Below are 17,905 nucleotides of genomic sequence, written 5' to 3'. Positions count from 1 at the left end.
GTAAAGTCACCTACATCCTCGGTTGATCAGATCATGAGATTTTACCCCTTTAAGATCATCACTTCTTTGACAATTTGCCACATTCATAGGCATCAGATAAGAACCCAGCAAAGAAGAGCTAGAGGGAGATTGTTTAGTTTATCAGTGTTTTATTGTTGACACTAATATTGGTAACACTTTACTCTAAGGTGTCTACATAAACATGACATGGGATGTGTCATGAACATTAATGACACTTTGAATTAACATTAATGCTCATGATACTTGTCATGTCATGTTTCTGACAGGCTTGTGTGACTCTTATGTAGACACCTTCAAAATAAAGTTACCATATCTTGCTACAGTCACAAAGGCATGTTCAAAAAAATAATTGCCTAAAATTGCCTAAGTAATTTATTTCTCTTAAGTTACATAATTTACACACAGTGTTTGTTACATTCCTTTTGAGTGAAATGATCAATAAATGTCATATGTTACACTTTTGGTGAAGTTTTTTGTTTCCGGCAAAAAAGAGAAAAAATGAGTTAGGCGATTATTTTAACAGGGTGACGATGTTCAGACTACTTGAGTGCAGGAGTTAACGTGGAGCATTTGAATGCAGCATTTTAGCATTTTACCCAGCGACGGCCCGTCGTTTGCACTGGCGTTACTCCGCCATTGATGGCGCTGTTTCACCCCTCAATGAAATTTCTCCGGGAAGAAACCATAGGGGAGAAACCGAGACCAGACGCAGTACAGCCGAGTGGAGGTGGAGTCTGTAGCGGGGAGGGAGAAGAAAGGGGAGAGGAGGAAAACGGGGAAAGGCAGATACAACAGAAACGGGGGGAGGACGGCGGATGATTTACGCTTTAAAAGTTGCCTTACAACAAACTAAAGAGTTGCGGGCGAAGAGGAATAAAACAAGATGATAACGCCCTACTTTCTAGAGAATTTCTGGGTAGGTGGTGCTTTTATATTCGCGGTGTTTACACCGGTGCTATTCCTCATTATTCTCTTGCTGTGTTTCCCTCCCTATCATGTCCATGTCAGCCAGGAATCAAGTGCTATTCACGTTGCAGAGGTTTATAGCTCGCCGCCGCTGAAACCGGCGGTGTCCTGTGCCGCCGGACTCACTGGCCAGCAGCCCCCCGGCCATCGTTCAATTTCCTCGGCGATTATTATTTTGCCACCCCGGGGTTTGGGGCCTCTGTAAACCCATCTAACTTGAAACCCTTAAAGAGTCCGCCCTTGCCCCCCACTTATTGGCCTTCTCAGGCCTGCTTGGAATGTTTATGGTCAGTTCCTTGTATGCTATTGGTCGCTTCAGCTGTCAGTCAAACCAAGGCCGTACGCGTCATTTTCTTCCGTAACAAAGTTTCAGTGAGAGGCCAGATGTTTAGTAAGTTAGAGAACAGCTTTAAAAACGAGAAATTAGCCTCATTTTGTTTTGGTCATATAGCTTATGTTTTTAACAGCCAGTGTAGTAGTGTGTGTTTTTCTATAACACTGAATATAGTGTTGTCTGTTTACTTCCGAAAGGTCATTTCTGTCTAGATTTGACGTGGCTACGGTGTGTTATAGCAGGTTAAAAAGTAAAAGCCTTTCCTCTTAGTGACATTAATTTCCTCCTCAGTGCTGCCTTCGACAACCTTTAGGTCTTCCCCTTTATTTACTTATTAAGTAAAAGGCAAAACCCTAAAGCCATACAGGCTGTGTTATTAAAAGTGAAAACAATTCCACCTTAAGGCAAAGACCATGTATTACACTTTTACAACTGCTGCAGTGAGCCAAAAGTCAGGTTTTAAAATGTTCATATATATATATATATATATATATATATATATATAGAGAGAGAGAGAGAGAGAGAGAGCCATCTTCACTGTTATAAGTGCTGTGGTCTCTTTGGATGACCACCCTAAGGGGTTTTGGACAATAGCTATATATAATGTAATGCTGTAAATCCTTGCAAACACTTGAATTTGTGTTTGAGAGTGACTTGATTTCTTTAATAAAGTGATTGAAACTGCGTGAAATTTAGGTTGTATATGACAAAAAGTCTGCTTACAAACAGGCAACACATTTATAAACATGAAACTTTGTTGTGTTTTCCTTTAATTTGTCACCCTAATGCAGAATGCTGCCAAAAAAGTTTATAGCACAATAACATCTATTTTGATGTGAAAATGGGTACAGTGCACTGTACACAGTATGCACTGTACTGCTGTAAGGTGCTGGAAAACCTAGAAAATTTGACTTGTAAAAAGTGTAGGAACCCTGGAAATGTATGTAAAAAGTATGATATTGCTTTGCTCTGTTATTTATGTATGATCTGGTGTATTTAAAGCACTTGTGTCTACACAAACGTAGTGTTTCGATTAGATTTCATGTTGCCAAGACATATATTGTACATAGCTGTAGTGCTGATATGTTGAATGAACAACGCTCTGTCAAAAAGCCTCCATTCATAATGCATCCCATTCTTCCCCAGGGTGGGAAAAACAGCTAGTTTTTAGCCTCGGTTGACCTCCGTTTCATGTGGTAAAAGCTGTAGAGAATCTTCCACTTACAAAGCTGATAAAACAAACTTTGTTACTGAAAATTACATCAAGCAAAGTGATCTAGTAAGTACAGGGCTGTCAACCTCCAAAGCCTTTTTTGTGAAGGAGACTTCATCATTAACTAAATGGAAAAGAGGAGAGCAGAGAAGCTCTTGATTCTTCAATCTGCCCTTTGTGCCCTGCAGTGGGACACAAGAGAATCCAGTGATGGCAAAGATCAGCTGTGTGTTTAACATGCAGGACACACACACACTCACACTTGGCATTAGGGGATGCATCCATTTCCCTTTGACTTGACTACAAATCATCACCACAAGCAGACACATTAGTCTGTCAGATTAGAAACGTTGTCTAATCTGTTTCGCATTTGCACAGCATGCCGGAGCATTCACCTGTCTTCACTCTGTGCTCTGTGACTCTGTAGTCCTATTAGAGGCATTTTTCTTGGTTCTTTTCCTTGTATGTAATCTTGGCATGAATCTCTGATGTAGACAACACCCCCCCCTCAGCTGAATAAACAAGTTCTTTAGGAATTAGGAGCTAGACGTGGTACCGCCATGTCGTCTCTCCGTCAAATCTGCAGCACTTGATCGGACACTGGCTGTAATTTCCGCTCTCTACATTTAGTTGCAAGTCTCAGATGTTAATTTCCCTTTTTCTCTGTGTGTGAAATGTGCACGAGTAAGCTACTTTTCTGTGGCCTCTCAATGGAAGTTTGAATGTGTGACTCAGGATGTAGATTAACGGTGTGTCAAGTTAGAGGGATACTTCACCCCCAACATTTTTATATCAATTACTCACTCCGTGTTAGCTGAAGTTCTTGAAGAAAGCTTTTCCATGATGAACAAATAATCAAAAAACAGATTTCATCATGAATGAAAGTAAATGGGAGCTGCGTTAAAGAACAGCAACAATGTGTGTTCTCTAAAATCTGACTATTTGAAACATTGCATAAAGTCTTGAGCTTGCACAGACAGGCTAAACATTCATGCAGATGAAAATGCACGTGTTTGGGAAATAGTGAGCATATTACTGGATAAATGAGACTTGGACAACATCACAAATTCCACACTTACATGATATATTTAGTAGAGGTGTCACAGTTGTCCACATCCATGATTTGATTACAATTTAGATTTTGAGGTTGTGATTTGATTACATTTTCAGGGCGTTTTTTAGCACTAAAAACTATGCCTCTGTTATTGTTAAGTCTTAATTGTTAAAAATCAAAAGATCATTGGTTTTATGCCCTGAGAACTGTCATGCACAGTACACTGAGACAGTTTGAGATTTTTTTAGTAGTATGAAACCAACCGTACACATATTGCAAACTATTTCCAGAGAAATATTACAGTATGCAAACACTGGCCACTATGCTGCGATAAATATCCCACAATAGAAATTTGATTTTTGTGGTTGAATCTTTCTGTTCGACACTGCTTTTTCATTTTTCTGAACCTGTGTTTTCAACTGATTCTTTGATACCATGTAACCTCCGTTTAATTAAACTCATCAAGAATATTTAATATTTTTGTTCATTGTGGTGGCATGCAAGAAAAAGCTACCAATGGGGGAGTAATTTACATACAGAAAATCATGTGCAATGCTCCAGTTTGTAGCCCTGAATCTCTGATGAGCCTATGTTTAATGTGCCGTCTGTTAGCCTCCAGCATGTCATGGGAAAATAAGATGGCAGTGTGATAAGCAAACAGTGTTGATACAGCCAACAGCCCCGGGATGGCCTTCTTCCCCCTGGTGTCTGTGTTGTGTGTGTTGTGTGTGTGTGTGTGTGTGTGTGTGTGTGGTCTATTGTGGTTGTCACACTGTGTGCAACTTTCACAGTCTCTCTTCCACAAGTCTCACATGTGGAGTGTCGCAACAATAGAGCAAAGACTGAAGTAACGAGAAGAAGAGCTGGACAATGGTGGTGCATTTCCTCTCAGCTTACACAAGCAGACATACTGCTTCTCATCTTTGTCTTTAGAGGAAGGTCTTGCTGGGTTTTTGCAGCCGGATTGGGTTGTGAGTTCACGGCAAAGATGTCCCCCCTGGGGTGAAAATGTTTTGGCCAACATTGATTTTTGTTTTTGCTTGAAACAGAAATCCTGCCTTGTGGTTGTGTTTTGCTTTTACTGCTCTGTGTCTCATGAACTCCTGGGTTTAAAGGCGGTTGAGAGGATCATAAGTTTTAATAAAATAACCTGTTCTGGGATTTACCCAGCCGCCATACACTTGATGTCACATTCCGAGCTCTAAGTAGTGGTCAAGTTTTCCTACATTTATGTTTACACTGCTAACAAAGCCCAGCCTGTGTGTGCTCACCACATACTACATACTCTGTGTTTGTTAGTCTGAAGTGACAGCTCAGTGCACCGCTCCCAGACCTCTCTGGTCACATGACCCAGGGCAGACACTCTGATGTCATCCTGCTGTCTGTGTGTGCTCCAGGCTCTGGGGTCTGTGGGCGACACCAGGCCATCGTTTACAGTCTGTCTGCAGAGAGGGAGTCTTGAATTCCTCAGTGAAAGTGTGCAGTCATGTTTGTTTCCGCTGCTTTTACCTGCAGCACACAGGAGGCACGTCAGCTGGGACGCTCTTAATCCGACCTGATTGTTTCCTGTTTACTCAGTTGCATAGTGGAAATTATATGAACAAGACTTCCTTAAGCACACTAACCTACGTATGATACATTTAACACCATTATATGCTGAATGGCTACTATTAACACTGCAGCAGGGACTTCATTTTTGTTAGTTCTCCTTACAGGTTCGGAGAAATAGATTTGTTTGTTCCATTTTGCAGCCTGTTTACTTAATAATATATATATATATTTTTATAGTTTTTGTTCAATAGCAAAGTAGCTCTTATTCTTTTAAGATGTTCAAGTAATATTTTATATTCTGCAAACTAGAGGTAGACCGATATATAGACCCTTTCACTGAGCCAACACCAGGCAAGGCACGGTGCAACATCTGCCATTGTTTGCTATCCAACTGTTAATATGTTTTGTAATTTTTTTCATGTAAATGGAGGGAGAAAAGGCAATATCGGCTACAAGAATCGGCCCCAAAAAATCGGCAGCACATATCAGGGATCGGTTAAGACTTAGAAAACCTGTATCAGTTGATCACTCCTGCAAACCCTATTTGTTAAGTCCTATTTTAGTGTAATTTATTACATACATTTGTTGTAGGACTGCTGAATCACAGCAGAAATAATAATCCCAATTTTTTTTTAAATCATGATTTTTTTATGATTTATTTGACTTGCTTTTAAAAAGGGCTTTTTAAGTGGATTTCCTTGCATTTTTGATATAATTCCACTGAAAAACATAGAAAGAAAGAAATGTAAAAATGTAAATAAATAGATAAAATAAAAACATATTATATAAATATAAACATATAAATAAAAACAAAAATATATATATATATATATATAAATACAAATAAATTAGACTAATATGCTGTAGGGCACTGCCACGATCTAGCGTAAACAACTTATCATATACTCTACATTAAAGTAAACTATATTTAACATATTCCAGTCAATAACTCAGCCTAAATAGGCACCATGAAGGCAAGATGTCGACAGGGGTGCGCTGGATTTATAACGGAAGACAAAAGAGAGCACGATTGTGAAACAAAAAGCAACATAATAATCTTTTATCTCAATCATCTTGTTAGTTTGCGTCCATAAATATTTTGTGTCAAGCATGTAGGATAGGTGACAATTGTTCTTTTTAGTTGAATGACAGAAAATAACAGCTACTGCTTTTATTTGTCTTATATAATAACAAACTGAATATTGTGAGGTTTTGGGCTGTTGGTGGACAGATTTATGTAAGTCACTTGGACCAGGAAATTGCAATGAGCATTTTAGATATTTTCAGCGATTGATAATTGAGAAAACTAACAGGCAGATGATTTGCAGCTCTGGATGCAGACAACCTGGTGAATAAGACAATATATCAGCAACCAGTGGAACTTTTGAGAGTCTGTCAAGCTCAGTTCATGTTTTATTGTTGGAACAAGAAGGCAGTATAATGCTGAAAGATAAGCAGGTCTCTTTCCATGTCACAGGTTGCATTACTGCCTGTCAGGCAATAAACACTTGATTCCCTTCATACGGGATGTTGAAACTGGTATAATACTCGGAGAGAACAGAGGGCGAATTCCTGTCCTCCTCTGCCTGGCAGATGTTACATGATAAACTGCAGCACTGTGGTTTTGTTTATCTGTCCTTGAAAGGTGGTTTGTCAGATTAAAGATGGAAGTCATATAACTGTTTCTTTTTGTGTTTGTTTACTCTGTAATTACACTGATGTTATTGTTGTGAGCTAAAACACAATGCAGTGTGTATTTTATAAGCAGTGTGTGGTGTGTTTTCTGGCCGTGGCTTCACAGTTCACAGGACTGAACCGAGCCATTTCATTATACCACTTCCTGCATGTCTCACTTTGATAGCTAAAATAACTTACTGACTTAAGCGTTTGTATGCTGATGAGAAAGCTGTGAAAGATATCAATATAGCATCTATCTTGATATAGCCGGTCTCAAACAAACAAATTACATTCCCACATAATGAAATAAACAATTACGTTTCATGGGAAATTTATTTTTGTTTGGATTATGTTGGCTTGTGACATATAACAAATACATTTGTGTAGGGAGAAGGTCCACCTGTTTTGCATGTTATCACATGATTGAATAGGTGTCATCAGCAGTTATTCTTCCTATAAGTATGGGCGAGTGGAGGCCTGCTACACCTTCTAGTAGGTCCAGTAGGTTGTTATCAGCCCATTCAATGGTCGGTTGCTGAAAACTGAAAAAAGTGTAATTATTTCACTTCTGGCATTTATGTACATTTATTTCTTTTTTTAAACTGTCTTTTATAACACATTACCAGGAACTTTTTTGCTCTTAATCTAGGTCAGTGGTTTTGTAGGCTAAATTCATAGAAACTGCAACCCCTTTTTACAACCCCTTTGTACGTATATGTATAATGGCGTGTAATGGTCTATTCTGTTGTTTAGGTTGGGGATGTTGTTGTTAAAATAACATTGTTTACTGTTGTTTTCAGGAGGGACACAAATACTAGATAGATAGATAGATAGATAGATAGATAGATAGATACTGGTCTATGAGGCTGATTTCCAAGTGACGCAGTATCTCTCACATCTAATTTTAGAATTACATTTAGAATCTAAAATTAGACCGATATATTTTGAATGTTTTTGTATCTCTCAATTCTATGATTTGTAATTCAATTCTTATGTTTGTTTTATGTTTGCTACGGTGTTATTTGTACAGAAGTCTAGGTCACAAGAACACTCCTGAAAATAATAATGACAATAAGTACTGATTAAGTACAAGTTAAATTACCTCTCCAGTTATCCTACCACACTTACTGTACTGACATGTTAATATTGGCCATGAATGTGAACAAGAATGAATAGAAATTAAAGGATTAAATGATGGCAGAATCATGAGCCAAAGCTGTTGCTATGCTTTTATTTGCTTCATAATGAAAACTTAAGTTTAGCAGCTTTCAGTCAATGTTCATGTGTGGTAGTAGCTTTTATTTTCATTTAAAATACCACAGTATAACCTGAACGTAAAGTATATTGCTGTATATTAAATTCTGCATCTAATAACATTGAGTTTGCTGCTCGCCTCCTCGCCTTGACTCTTCCCAGCAAAAGCATTAGTGCACATTCAACCATGACGTAAGCTGCTGTCTCGTTGCCGGGCTATTACCTAAAAAATTTTTTTAGTCAACCTAAAGCATACAGAGTCCCCTGTAGTCTGTGCACAGTGTTGTCACAGCCAAGTTCATGTTGAGATTTGTTTCTGCCAGTAATAATATTGGCACAGGCTGACACTGTTCACTCTCTTCCTTTTTCATGAACTCCATCAGCCTGCTGGAAGCTGCAAACTGTGCTTTTTGCTCACACAAACCAGTGATTGACATGTGTGCGAACCTCTCAGCGTGTTATCCTCCCTTTGGGGTGGGGTAGCGAAGTTAAAAAAGCTCCATCCATCTAAATCCAAGCATAATGAGTACTTCTGAATTTCACAATGTGTGGTTGGAATATTAAACAACCCCGAACGAAGGCTTTCATCAATGAGTGTCCAGAGGAGGACATTGAGAAACTGTGCACCACACCAGTATCACTTCCCCCTGCCATTTCTCATGTAGACGTAGCTGTCCGATCCATACAAAACTGAAAGATATTTAAAGTTTGTTTAAGTTGATATCTTCACCTTCTTGCCTTCTGCTTTGCAGGATTATTTTCCGCAGTATTGTAACCTGCTGAAAAGTCCAAAACGCCCTGAGCTGTTTCCTGTGTTTGTTTTTATTTTTTCTTTTGTATTCATTGATATCACATTCCACATGAGCATAGTTGTTGCACAGAATGGTCTCTCTTCCTGTTCTGCTGTGTTTGGGGCCGAGTGTTTTCGCTCACTTTCGTCACTTCCCTGATTTGTAGACTGATTGGCCAATTGTCAGCGTGTCTCTCACTTTGTTTCTTCTAGTTTCGGTCATATAGGCGTTATGCAAGGTTAGCTATGGTTTGGGTCTCGCCCTCCTTTCTTGACATCTGATGCATGCAGTTGTTTGCATGTCGTGCTGTTTGCTGCAGGCGTGTAACTGCTAAACTACTTTTGTTATAGTTATCTTGTTACAACAGGAAGCACATCTCAGTGGTCTGCTGACTGGGGTAGAATGTAGGCCAGCGAGCTGCAGCCTAGAGAGGGATGCTTTGCTTTTAATGTCTATTTGCTCTGTAAATAAAGCGCTACCTCTGAGCTTCATTTTGGCACAAACTTCCTGACCTTCCATCTCCGTCAAAGTGGAAAAACAAGGATTTGTTAAAGCTGCACTGATACTGTGTTGAAGCCAGTGTACCAAACTGCTGACGCTGGATCGCTCCAGGAACCAGGAAGTTTCTGTGACAGTCTCGGGTTGAGGTGAAACAAAGTTGGCGCTGCAGATTTAGACAAGAATGAGGATGAAGTGCTGTGAACAGCAGTGTCCTTAGATACCTTATTATTAGTGGCGCGCAACAGTGTTGGTTGTAATTGCTTTAGTGCATTATCGAAGCTCAGTTCCATTGCAAAAAAAGTGAGAAAAGGGAAAAAAATCAACAACCAAACAAACACCATAAACCACAGAAACACACGAATGGGAAAAAAATATGTACAGTTAATATTTGGATTAGATGATTTTTACTGAATTGGCATATGAAAATATACATATTGAAACATCATGATGGACCGTGATGTCTTTGTTGGGATCTGAAGGGGGTTGTCTTTCAGACTACAGCTGTAAATGTACTGTAATTTTAACTTATTAAACTGTTAAGATGTGTTTGAATTCAAAATTTGATATAAATGAATCAATATTCCGGCATCTTGCATGTCTTCCTGAGAGCTGAGCACTCTCAGACTGCGGATTGGGGCTGTGCAAGTCATCAAAACGACCGAAACAAATTCTATGTTGATTTGTTAATGTGAACTTGATTTTCGGAAAGGTGACAGAGTGACCTAATGTCCACCTAAAGTGCTTTTTTAAAAAGTTAGGCACAGTGGAGCTTTTAAATGACAGTGTTGGGCTACTGATTGCAACGGATGATGGTGTCATCCACCGGTCATCCAAACCTTAGTATATATGTATGATATGTATGTACAGATCAACAGGAGCCTAGCAGGGAAAATGTACAATGTGAAAACAAGTTTTTGTTCAGTTTTTATTTATCCTCATTCAGGTGGAGAATGAGTTCTTTAGTCCTCTACATGCTGATTAACAGAACTACGACGTTTTACCATTTGCCTAGTTCAAACTGTTACAATTCTAATGATTAATTCAGTGGCTGCATTCTAATTATTAGGCCTCTTATCAGTTGGACAGTAGTCCAGTCATGCAGCTTTCTATCTGCGCTCTCAGTTAATCTGTTTTGTTAAAAAAAAATATAGCTTGAAGTCATGATTTGTATGTTTCCTCCTTGACTGAAGAAACAGCTTGATGGAAAGCAAAGAGGAAGTAAAGTGATTCTTCTTCTTCTGCTCTTCTCAGAAGTGTCAGAAAGACATTTGAGTTTAAGTTGTGTTATGAACAATATGTTATAAAAGTCTAGACTGGAGGCTAAAGTGTTAATTCCGTTAATACTTTGTCAATATCCTGCGTTTAAAATAATACCATATTCCTTCATTATACATTATATAGTATAGAAATCATTTTTAAAAACCCTAAACAAATCTACAATTAGATTAAAAACCAAAGACTGCCCAGATGAAAAAAATAAATAAAAATCTGCTGGTCCTCAACCCGGGGCTGTTCCAGCACCGAAATCACCAACATACACACAAATTAAAAAAAGAAAGTAGACATTTATTTTTCTGTGTATTCTGTTTATCGTTTAATATTTAAACAGGCAGTATAAAAATCTTCGTAAATGTAGTAGTTAGCATTGCGAATTAACAGGAATTTATGGGAATAAATGGTAATAAACCAGGAATCTTTCAAAGTTGAAAGTTGGCCCTTAACAGGGAACTTATAGTATAGTATAATATAGTTGAGTAAAATATATTTTCTGTTGAAATGTCATGTTTTTTAATTGTATTTCGCATGGATGTCTGCTTATGACAAAACAAAATGTTTACATTCATGCTTGGATATGATACAGTTCATTTAAATTGCCCCCAATTTCCAGTTAATTCCCATCAATTCCTATACATTTCCTTAATTCCCATGGAAAGTTTCCGATTTTAATATTCCTAAAATTCCCCAGATTAACTTCCCACAGAAAGCTTCTGGAAATTTACCAGAAATTTTTCATTTACACTAGTAGGGTGTCACAACTACAATGGTATAAGGGTTAAATGACCACCAAACATTAAATTTAACTTTAACCCAACATCCTCACCTGTATTAATTATTCAGAGGTACCTGCATCAGTGCAACTAGACACCAGTTACCCAGTGGCATGGTTACGGCAACACAGATGGACAGAAAGTTGTCTCCCTCTCTCTCTCTTTATATATGCTCGAGCTGTAGATCAGAACATTTAAAAACAGGTTTTGAATAACATCCATTACTTACAAACATGGCAAAGATAAGTATGGTTGATCAGAAGCGGCTGCAAACGCAGCTGGACACTCTTCAGACCATGAGGACACTGCTTGTAGAAAAAGCCCTCACGGTAATGTCGGATTGATGATCTGAGGTATGGTTGGTGTTGGTTGGTGACTGATCTATCTGCTTTTCCTTTTTTGTGTCTCTGAAATGCAGGGTGACAAAAATAATGGCTTTGACGTGCTCTACCATAACATGAAGCATGGCCAAATATCCTCCAAGGAGCTGACAGACTTCATTAGAGAAAGGTAAGACACAGTCTGATACACATCAGGTATTCTTACTCTGACAGGAAGGAAACTATTTCCTTTAACAGCATGTAAATCTAGTACGCACAGCACATTACTCATTAACCTGTTTTAATGTGTCTGCTTCTACAATACATGTCCTACCTGTTTTGTGGTTTTCTTGGTATTTAAATGTTCTTTCATGTCGTCACTGGCACTTCAGTTCCTTGTATTGTGCCTGCAGAAACACCCAAATACTCAGCTCAGACTGCAACTAGAGTCCACTGCCTGATCGCAACAGATGGACATTATAAACCATACGAGTTTGCTCTAGAGCTCCACAATATCTCAGTTTTTTTTGTCATTGTGATTTCAACCTGCATGATAAACATATCGCAGTAACAGCAATATTGCACTCAGGGAGTTTTTAGTTTGTTGAATAGGAGTATTAATAGAATAAAAGCAAATAAAAACTTAGCAATAGCTTTGGCTCGTGATTCTGACACATTTTTTTTACTGATGATTATAATCCTTTAATTTCTAATAATTCCTGTTCACTTTCATGGCGATTGTTGGTAGGACTACTAGGGAATTTAACTTTTATTTACTCAGGACTTATTGAGATTAGAAACTGTACTTCAAGATTTAGCAAATCTTTTTTCTTTTTCTTTTTTTCTGTGACTTTGGTGTTCAGTTTCATGTTCAATTTTCTTCAATTAAGTAATGTAAAAATAAATAGTAATATAAAAAAAGAATAGTAACATGTATTATTATATATCTATATTCATTTCATTATGATGTAAACAAAGAATAGCAGCTTATACTCAGATTTAAAAAGCTGAAACTACAAAATGTTTAGCATTTTTGCTGAAACAATTTATTTTCTTTCAACTACTTGCAGTTTTTTTATTAATCAGTTAATGGGCTAATGATTTCAGCTCTAGTTTTAAATGGTAAATGGACCTGCACTTGTATACACTATATTTATATGCACTTATTTACACTACAGACTGCGCTCATTCACCCTTTCACACACACATTCATACTGGTGGCAGAGGCTACCCTAAACGGTGCCACCTGCCACCATTGGGAATTCATTCTCACACCGATGAACGCAGCATCGGGAGCAATTTGGGGTTCAGAAACTTGCTCAAGGATACTTCGACATGTAGGCTGCCACGGTCAGGGATCGAACCACCAACCCTCAGATCGGTGGGCAACCCACTCTACCAACTGGGCCACAGCCGCCCCATGACCAACCAAAAGCCTTTTTTTTTAAGACATTTGTTTTTGCATTAATGATTTATTGAGGTAGAGTCAGAGCTGAAAGGGGAAAGTGAGGGGAAGACATGCAGCAAAGGGCCCTGGGCCAGACTCAAACCCAAAAACCAAACATCTTTTAATATTTGAAATGAAAACAATCCAGTCGCCATACTTGTTTGTCGTTTCTTGGGGGTCTCACAGCAGATGATCTAAGCTAATAGCTAGATACGTCCTCTGTTTACTCCTAACTGAAGTTTGCAACTATTAAATAACCAAAATGAATATAAACAGATGGCAAAATAAAGTGTCAATAAATATTGCTTTGTGTGGGTATGAAATTTATGTTTTAGGTGCCTTAAAGGTGATTGAAAAGTGTTCGTATTTAACTCTTAAAAAGCTGTATGACCCCTGTGTAGATGGGTGTGAATGTTTTGGAAACGTAACCTCTTTGTCAAGAAGTTCAGACCCACCAGTAACCTGGCATTATGTTGCACACCTTCAGTGTCTGCAGCTTAATAATACCATAATAACACCTTCTTTTCAGATTCTTCCCTCCCCCATAAAGACGTGTCAGAGGTGTGTGTTTATAACCTGCCACATGATAGATGGTCTACCGCTGGAATTCAGCAGTGGATTCCTCTGCACTCAGTCACTCAGACACTTTAATATAACGCTCGGTGCAGCATTTGATATGCTCGATCGACTCTGCTTAATGAAAGGTGTCTGGAAAGTCTTATAAATTTACCATTACAGCCCAAAGTTATTTTACAATCACATTATATGACTCAATCTAAATGAAACATCTTCAATTATTCCCCAGGTGGCGGGGAATTCCACAGGAAAACCATTAACTTTTTGAGAAATTTCTTCTTGCTGAATGTTGCTTCTGGTTGCTAGTGCACCACTTTAAAGCTTACTGTCACTGTTTAAACCGTTCAGACTCACTTTGTGGTAATAAATCATCCTTTAGCTTAAATATTAGCACTCTTTGCAGCCTGCAGGGTGATATAACTATAGAAATGAGTCAATACATTATTCATGAGGGAGACAGAAGTTCAGGTAGAGGTGAATTTATTATGTTGTACTATAGCATGCAGGTTTTTAGGCTGGCTTAGGTTTTTCAGTTCACAGACTCATGTTTCATTTTTCTACTGAAGAAAAACTGCACTGTGGCTCCCTCTGGTGGACAAAGATGCTCTGTGCACTGTGTTAATATCTTCTTATCTGTCAACCAGGGCCCCTTCACTAGAAAGCGTTTTTAGGCTAAAACTATGTTGGCAATCTCCAAGAGGGACACCCAAACATCCATAAAATCTCTTGCTTTTGTAGATGTTTTATTTGCAGTTGCAGTTTATCTGCACTGAGCTACCAGCACACTGCTGTTATATTTTCAGTTCTTCTTTACTGTGAGTGGACGTGACTGACAGAGTTTCCACCACATATGTCCTTCTCCAGTTGAAAAAGTGACCTGAAGAAGACTAAAAAATAATATTAACTCAAAGTTCAAATAGTAATGCAAACTCTTTTAACTGAATCTCACACAATATATCTAAATGTATACATCACCCCAACCATATGCAGCATTTTGTAGAAATTGTTGTTAACCAGTTACTATTTGGGGTCCGTTTTTTTTGAGAATTGGTGGTTGTGGGCAGTGGATGTTTAGGGGGAGACAGCAGGTCAACAGTAAATGCCACATAGAAGTGGTGATACCATCTGAAAGCTGGAACCTGAGAATTAATTTGAGATGCAGCTCAGCAGTGTGTGTCAAGTTGTTCTGGTCAAAAATATGTAATTAAATGACTTAATGAATGAATATTTCATTTATTGAAACCTATTATGGTGTATAAAGGGTCATAACATTAGTGTAGGCTTTCTAAAGTCCATTTCCATGTTCAACTATGCCCCATAAGTTGAACATGGGACGTGGAAAGTTGTTCATGAAGTTATTCATGAAGCTATGTTTTTGCATGTATGTAATTAGGAGACTTGTGGGAACACATAGAGCCTATTTTCATTTAGATAGCATGTCGTCAGAGGTCACATGACCGCTTTCAAAATCGCCAAAATCACCTATATTCCGATTCCTTAGATCTTCTAGTTTCATATAATATCAGTATCTTCAGTATACTCCTAAAATTGAGCCCGCTACACCCCCGGAAGAAAAAAAAACAACGTGAGTTTGCCAGAAGGACCTCCAAATAATAACTGGTTAAAACAAAAAGCAATAACAGATGTTTGTCAGACTGTGACTTTGGACTCTCACTGTCATTTAAACTTCGCAAAGAGACAGTTAAATATTTTTACTAAATCAAAATGCTTTTTTGGCTTGCAAGTTCTCTCAGTCACAATTTATTTCACTTCCTCCAGCTGTGAGTGTTTTTGTTTTTTTTTGCATGGAGGGAGAATGGTGTCCATCAACAGGATGTGATTATTGTGAAACAAAGTAAACTCAATTTTGGTATGTTCACACAATTAGGTTACATTTAAGCTTATAAATTACAGATTCAGTTGTTCGGTACTCGTACATTTTGTTGAGAAACTAAAATGATCAACATTCTGTCATACTGTTATGTGTTTACAATAATAAATCAACAGCAATGTAGAACTCAGTGCAGGGCAAAGATAAAATAATATGTTCTAGATATATGGTCTACAAATCAGAGGGCCAAGTCGAGATCAATTTTGAATCCTGTCCTATGCTGAAGTTATATGACCAACGTTTTCGCCCATGCTGTATCACTGTCGTTTTTTGTTTTTTTTTGTTCTTTGGCCAATATTTTTTTTTTCCCTTTCCAGATCCCACCCCAGTAACAGCAATAACCACAAGATAAAACATAAAAAATAAGATTCTTTAAAGAAAAAGGTCCTCCTGCTTCCTTTTAACTGGCTAAAGTTCTACTTACTGCCAAACTTTGCCTAAAAAAATGTAAACCTAGGCTCGTCCAGTGGGCAGTGTGTGTCTTCAATCATTTTGTCTGATTTGGTAGGGAATCTGCACCGGAAATAACCAATATTCCTGCTGATGATTTCTTATGTAACTCATATATAAGTGATCAGTATTAAAACAAGACAGGTTCATACAAAACCTCCTTGTAGTTGCTTTAAGAATACTTTTGGTCAAACTATTGTTTCCAAAGTCAAAAATTAACCTTCACCATCAAGACCATCTGTGGTTAAAACATCCTGACAGTGTTTTGACCGCAGATGGTCTGCTTCAGGTCTAAACTCTGTCAGTCACATCCACACAGAAAAAAAGAAGTCTAATAATAAGATCTTAGCCCAAAGAATTACAATCAGACTAAGATTCTCTTTGCCTTAAGTCACATTAGGGTAACAGAGTTCAGGCCTGAACAGAATTTGCCACATATCATAAAATGCAACCTCCTACATAAAGCGCATGAAACAGGAAACAAAAACAAGTCAAAGGTCACATTGAGAAGTGGCTGTGTGCACTTCTGAATGTTAGGTCAAAAGCTTTGTGTGACTAATATCGAAGAAGAGATGTGAGGAACAATAATTCTCTGCAGGGCTCAACACACACTTTGTAAGTTCTGGTCCAGACGTATAAACACTAAGAAGTTTTGGTTTTGTTGAAAAGGCAGAGTTTCCTCCCGGCACTTTGTCAGTATTTATAACATGCTAAGGTATAAAAATAAACTTCCATTCTGGGCTGCAGCCTGTAATGCATTTCCAGCTTGTCCCATCCTTAGTGTAGTTGTGTTCTGTTGGATGTTTGCCCGTGTGTACCTGTGTGTGTGTGTTTATGATAGATGTGTCTATCTGTGTGTTTGCACGTTTGTCCTGTTTCCCCCTGGCTGACCTTGCTCCTGTGACGTGACTGCAGAGAGAGGCTGGCTAAATGAGACATGCATAATTCAGGCTTTCACTACAACACTGCGGCAGCTCTTTTTTTTTTTTTTTGCTTTGTTTTTTTTTTTTTTACTCCTGTCACTTTGCTGCAGAATGAAGGAATAAAAAGGGAAATTGAGAGAAGCAGGGCATTCAAACACTAGCTTTCATACCCTGTCAGCTTCGACATGAGGTTTATGAGCAAATCCCAAGCCAAACCACACTTATTTGCCCACACACAGAGCATGTGGTCAAACATTTATGTTGCAAGTTCTAAATGGGTGTTTTTGGCTGGGTCTTCACTTCTTTAGTGACATGCCCTATTTGAGCCATAACCTAGTTGCAAATACTTTGGAAAAACTTTGTTATACTCTACATTAAAAGGGCTTCAATGGTAGAATTGTTATCTTGACATGATTGATATATGATACTGTTAACTTGGGGTTAATCAACTTGTTGTTAGTACTCATTTATAATGATTTAACACTAATCTGTGTGTGTATTTTTGCTCTGTCCTAGGAGTACCATTGAGGAGGCCTATGCCAGGTCTATGACAAAACTTGCCAAATCAGCCGGCAATTTTTCTCAGCTCGGGTGAGTGCAAACAGCCGTTTCGTCTAGTTTCTGAAGTAAAGCCCAGAATGAATTAATGTAAGTGTCGTGTTTGAGCCTCTGAAATGTCTTTTTTTATCCCAGGACTTTTGCTCCGGTGTGGGATGTGTTCAAGACCTCCACAGAGAAGCTGGCCAGCTGTCACCTGGAGCTAGTGAGGAAACTACAGGAACTTATAAAAGAGGTTCAGAAGTATGTGGAAGAGCAGGCCAAAGCACACAAAAAGGTAAGGAGACTGAGAGGTGGAAACTGTAGCATCCAAGCAGTTAGGGCTTGGTA

The 17,905-nt window shown here is 38.3% G+C and overlaps 1 protein-coding gene across 7 annotated transcripts in view; it reads left to right on the top strand.

Annotated features, from left to right (window-relative positions):
- Positions 1–788: 788 nt before the first annotated feature.
- The window catches only part of fcho2 (FCH and mu domain containing endocytic adaptor 2), a 60,003-nt gene continuing 42,886 nt past the window's right edge, over positions 789–17,905 (top strand). For all 7 annotated transcript variants that reach the window (XM_059357569.1, XM_059357563.1, XM_059357566.1 and 4 more), the window contains exons 1-4: positions 789–937; positions 11,829–11,920; positions 17,534–17,608; positions 17,711–17,852. In XM_059357569.1, coding sequence (XP_059213552.1) covers positions 905–937; positions 11,829–11,920; positions 17,534–17,608; positions 17,711–17,852 — 342 coding nt within the window. In that variant the 5' untranslated portion in view covers positions 789–904. The remainder of the gene's footprint in view (positions 938–11,828; positions 11,921–17,533; positions 17,609–17,710; positions 17,853–17,905) is intronic.

The sequence above is a fragment of the Centropristis striata genome, chromosome 19, assembly GCF_030273125.1.
Source record: "Centropristis striata isolate RG_2023a ecotype Rhode Island chromosome 19, C.striata_1.0, whole genome shotgun sequence".
NCBI lineage: Eukaryota > Metazoa > Chordata > Actinopteri > Perciformes > Serranidae > Centropristis > Centropristis striata.
Note: the sequence above shows the minus strand (reverse complement) of the source record. Positions and strands in the feature narration are given on the sequence as shown.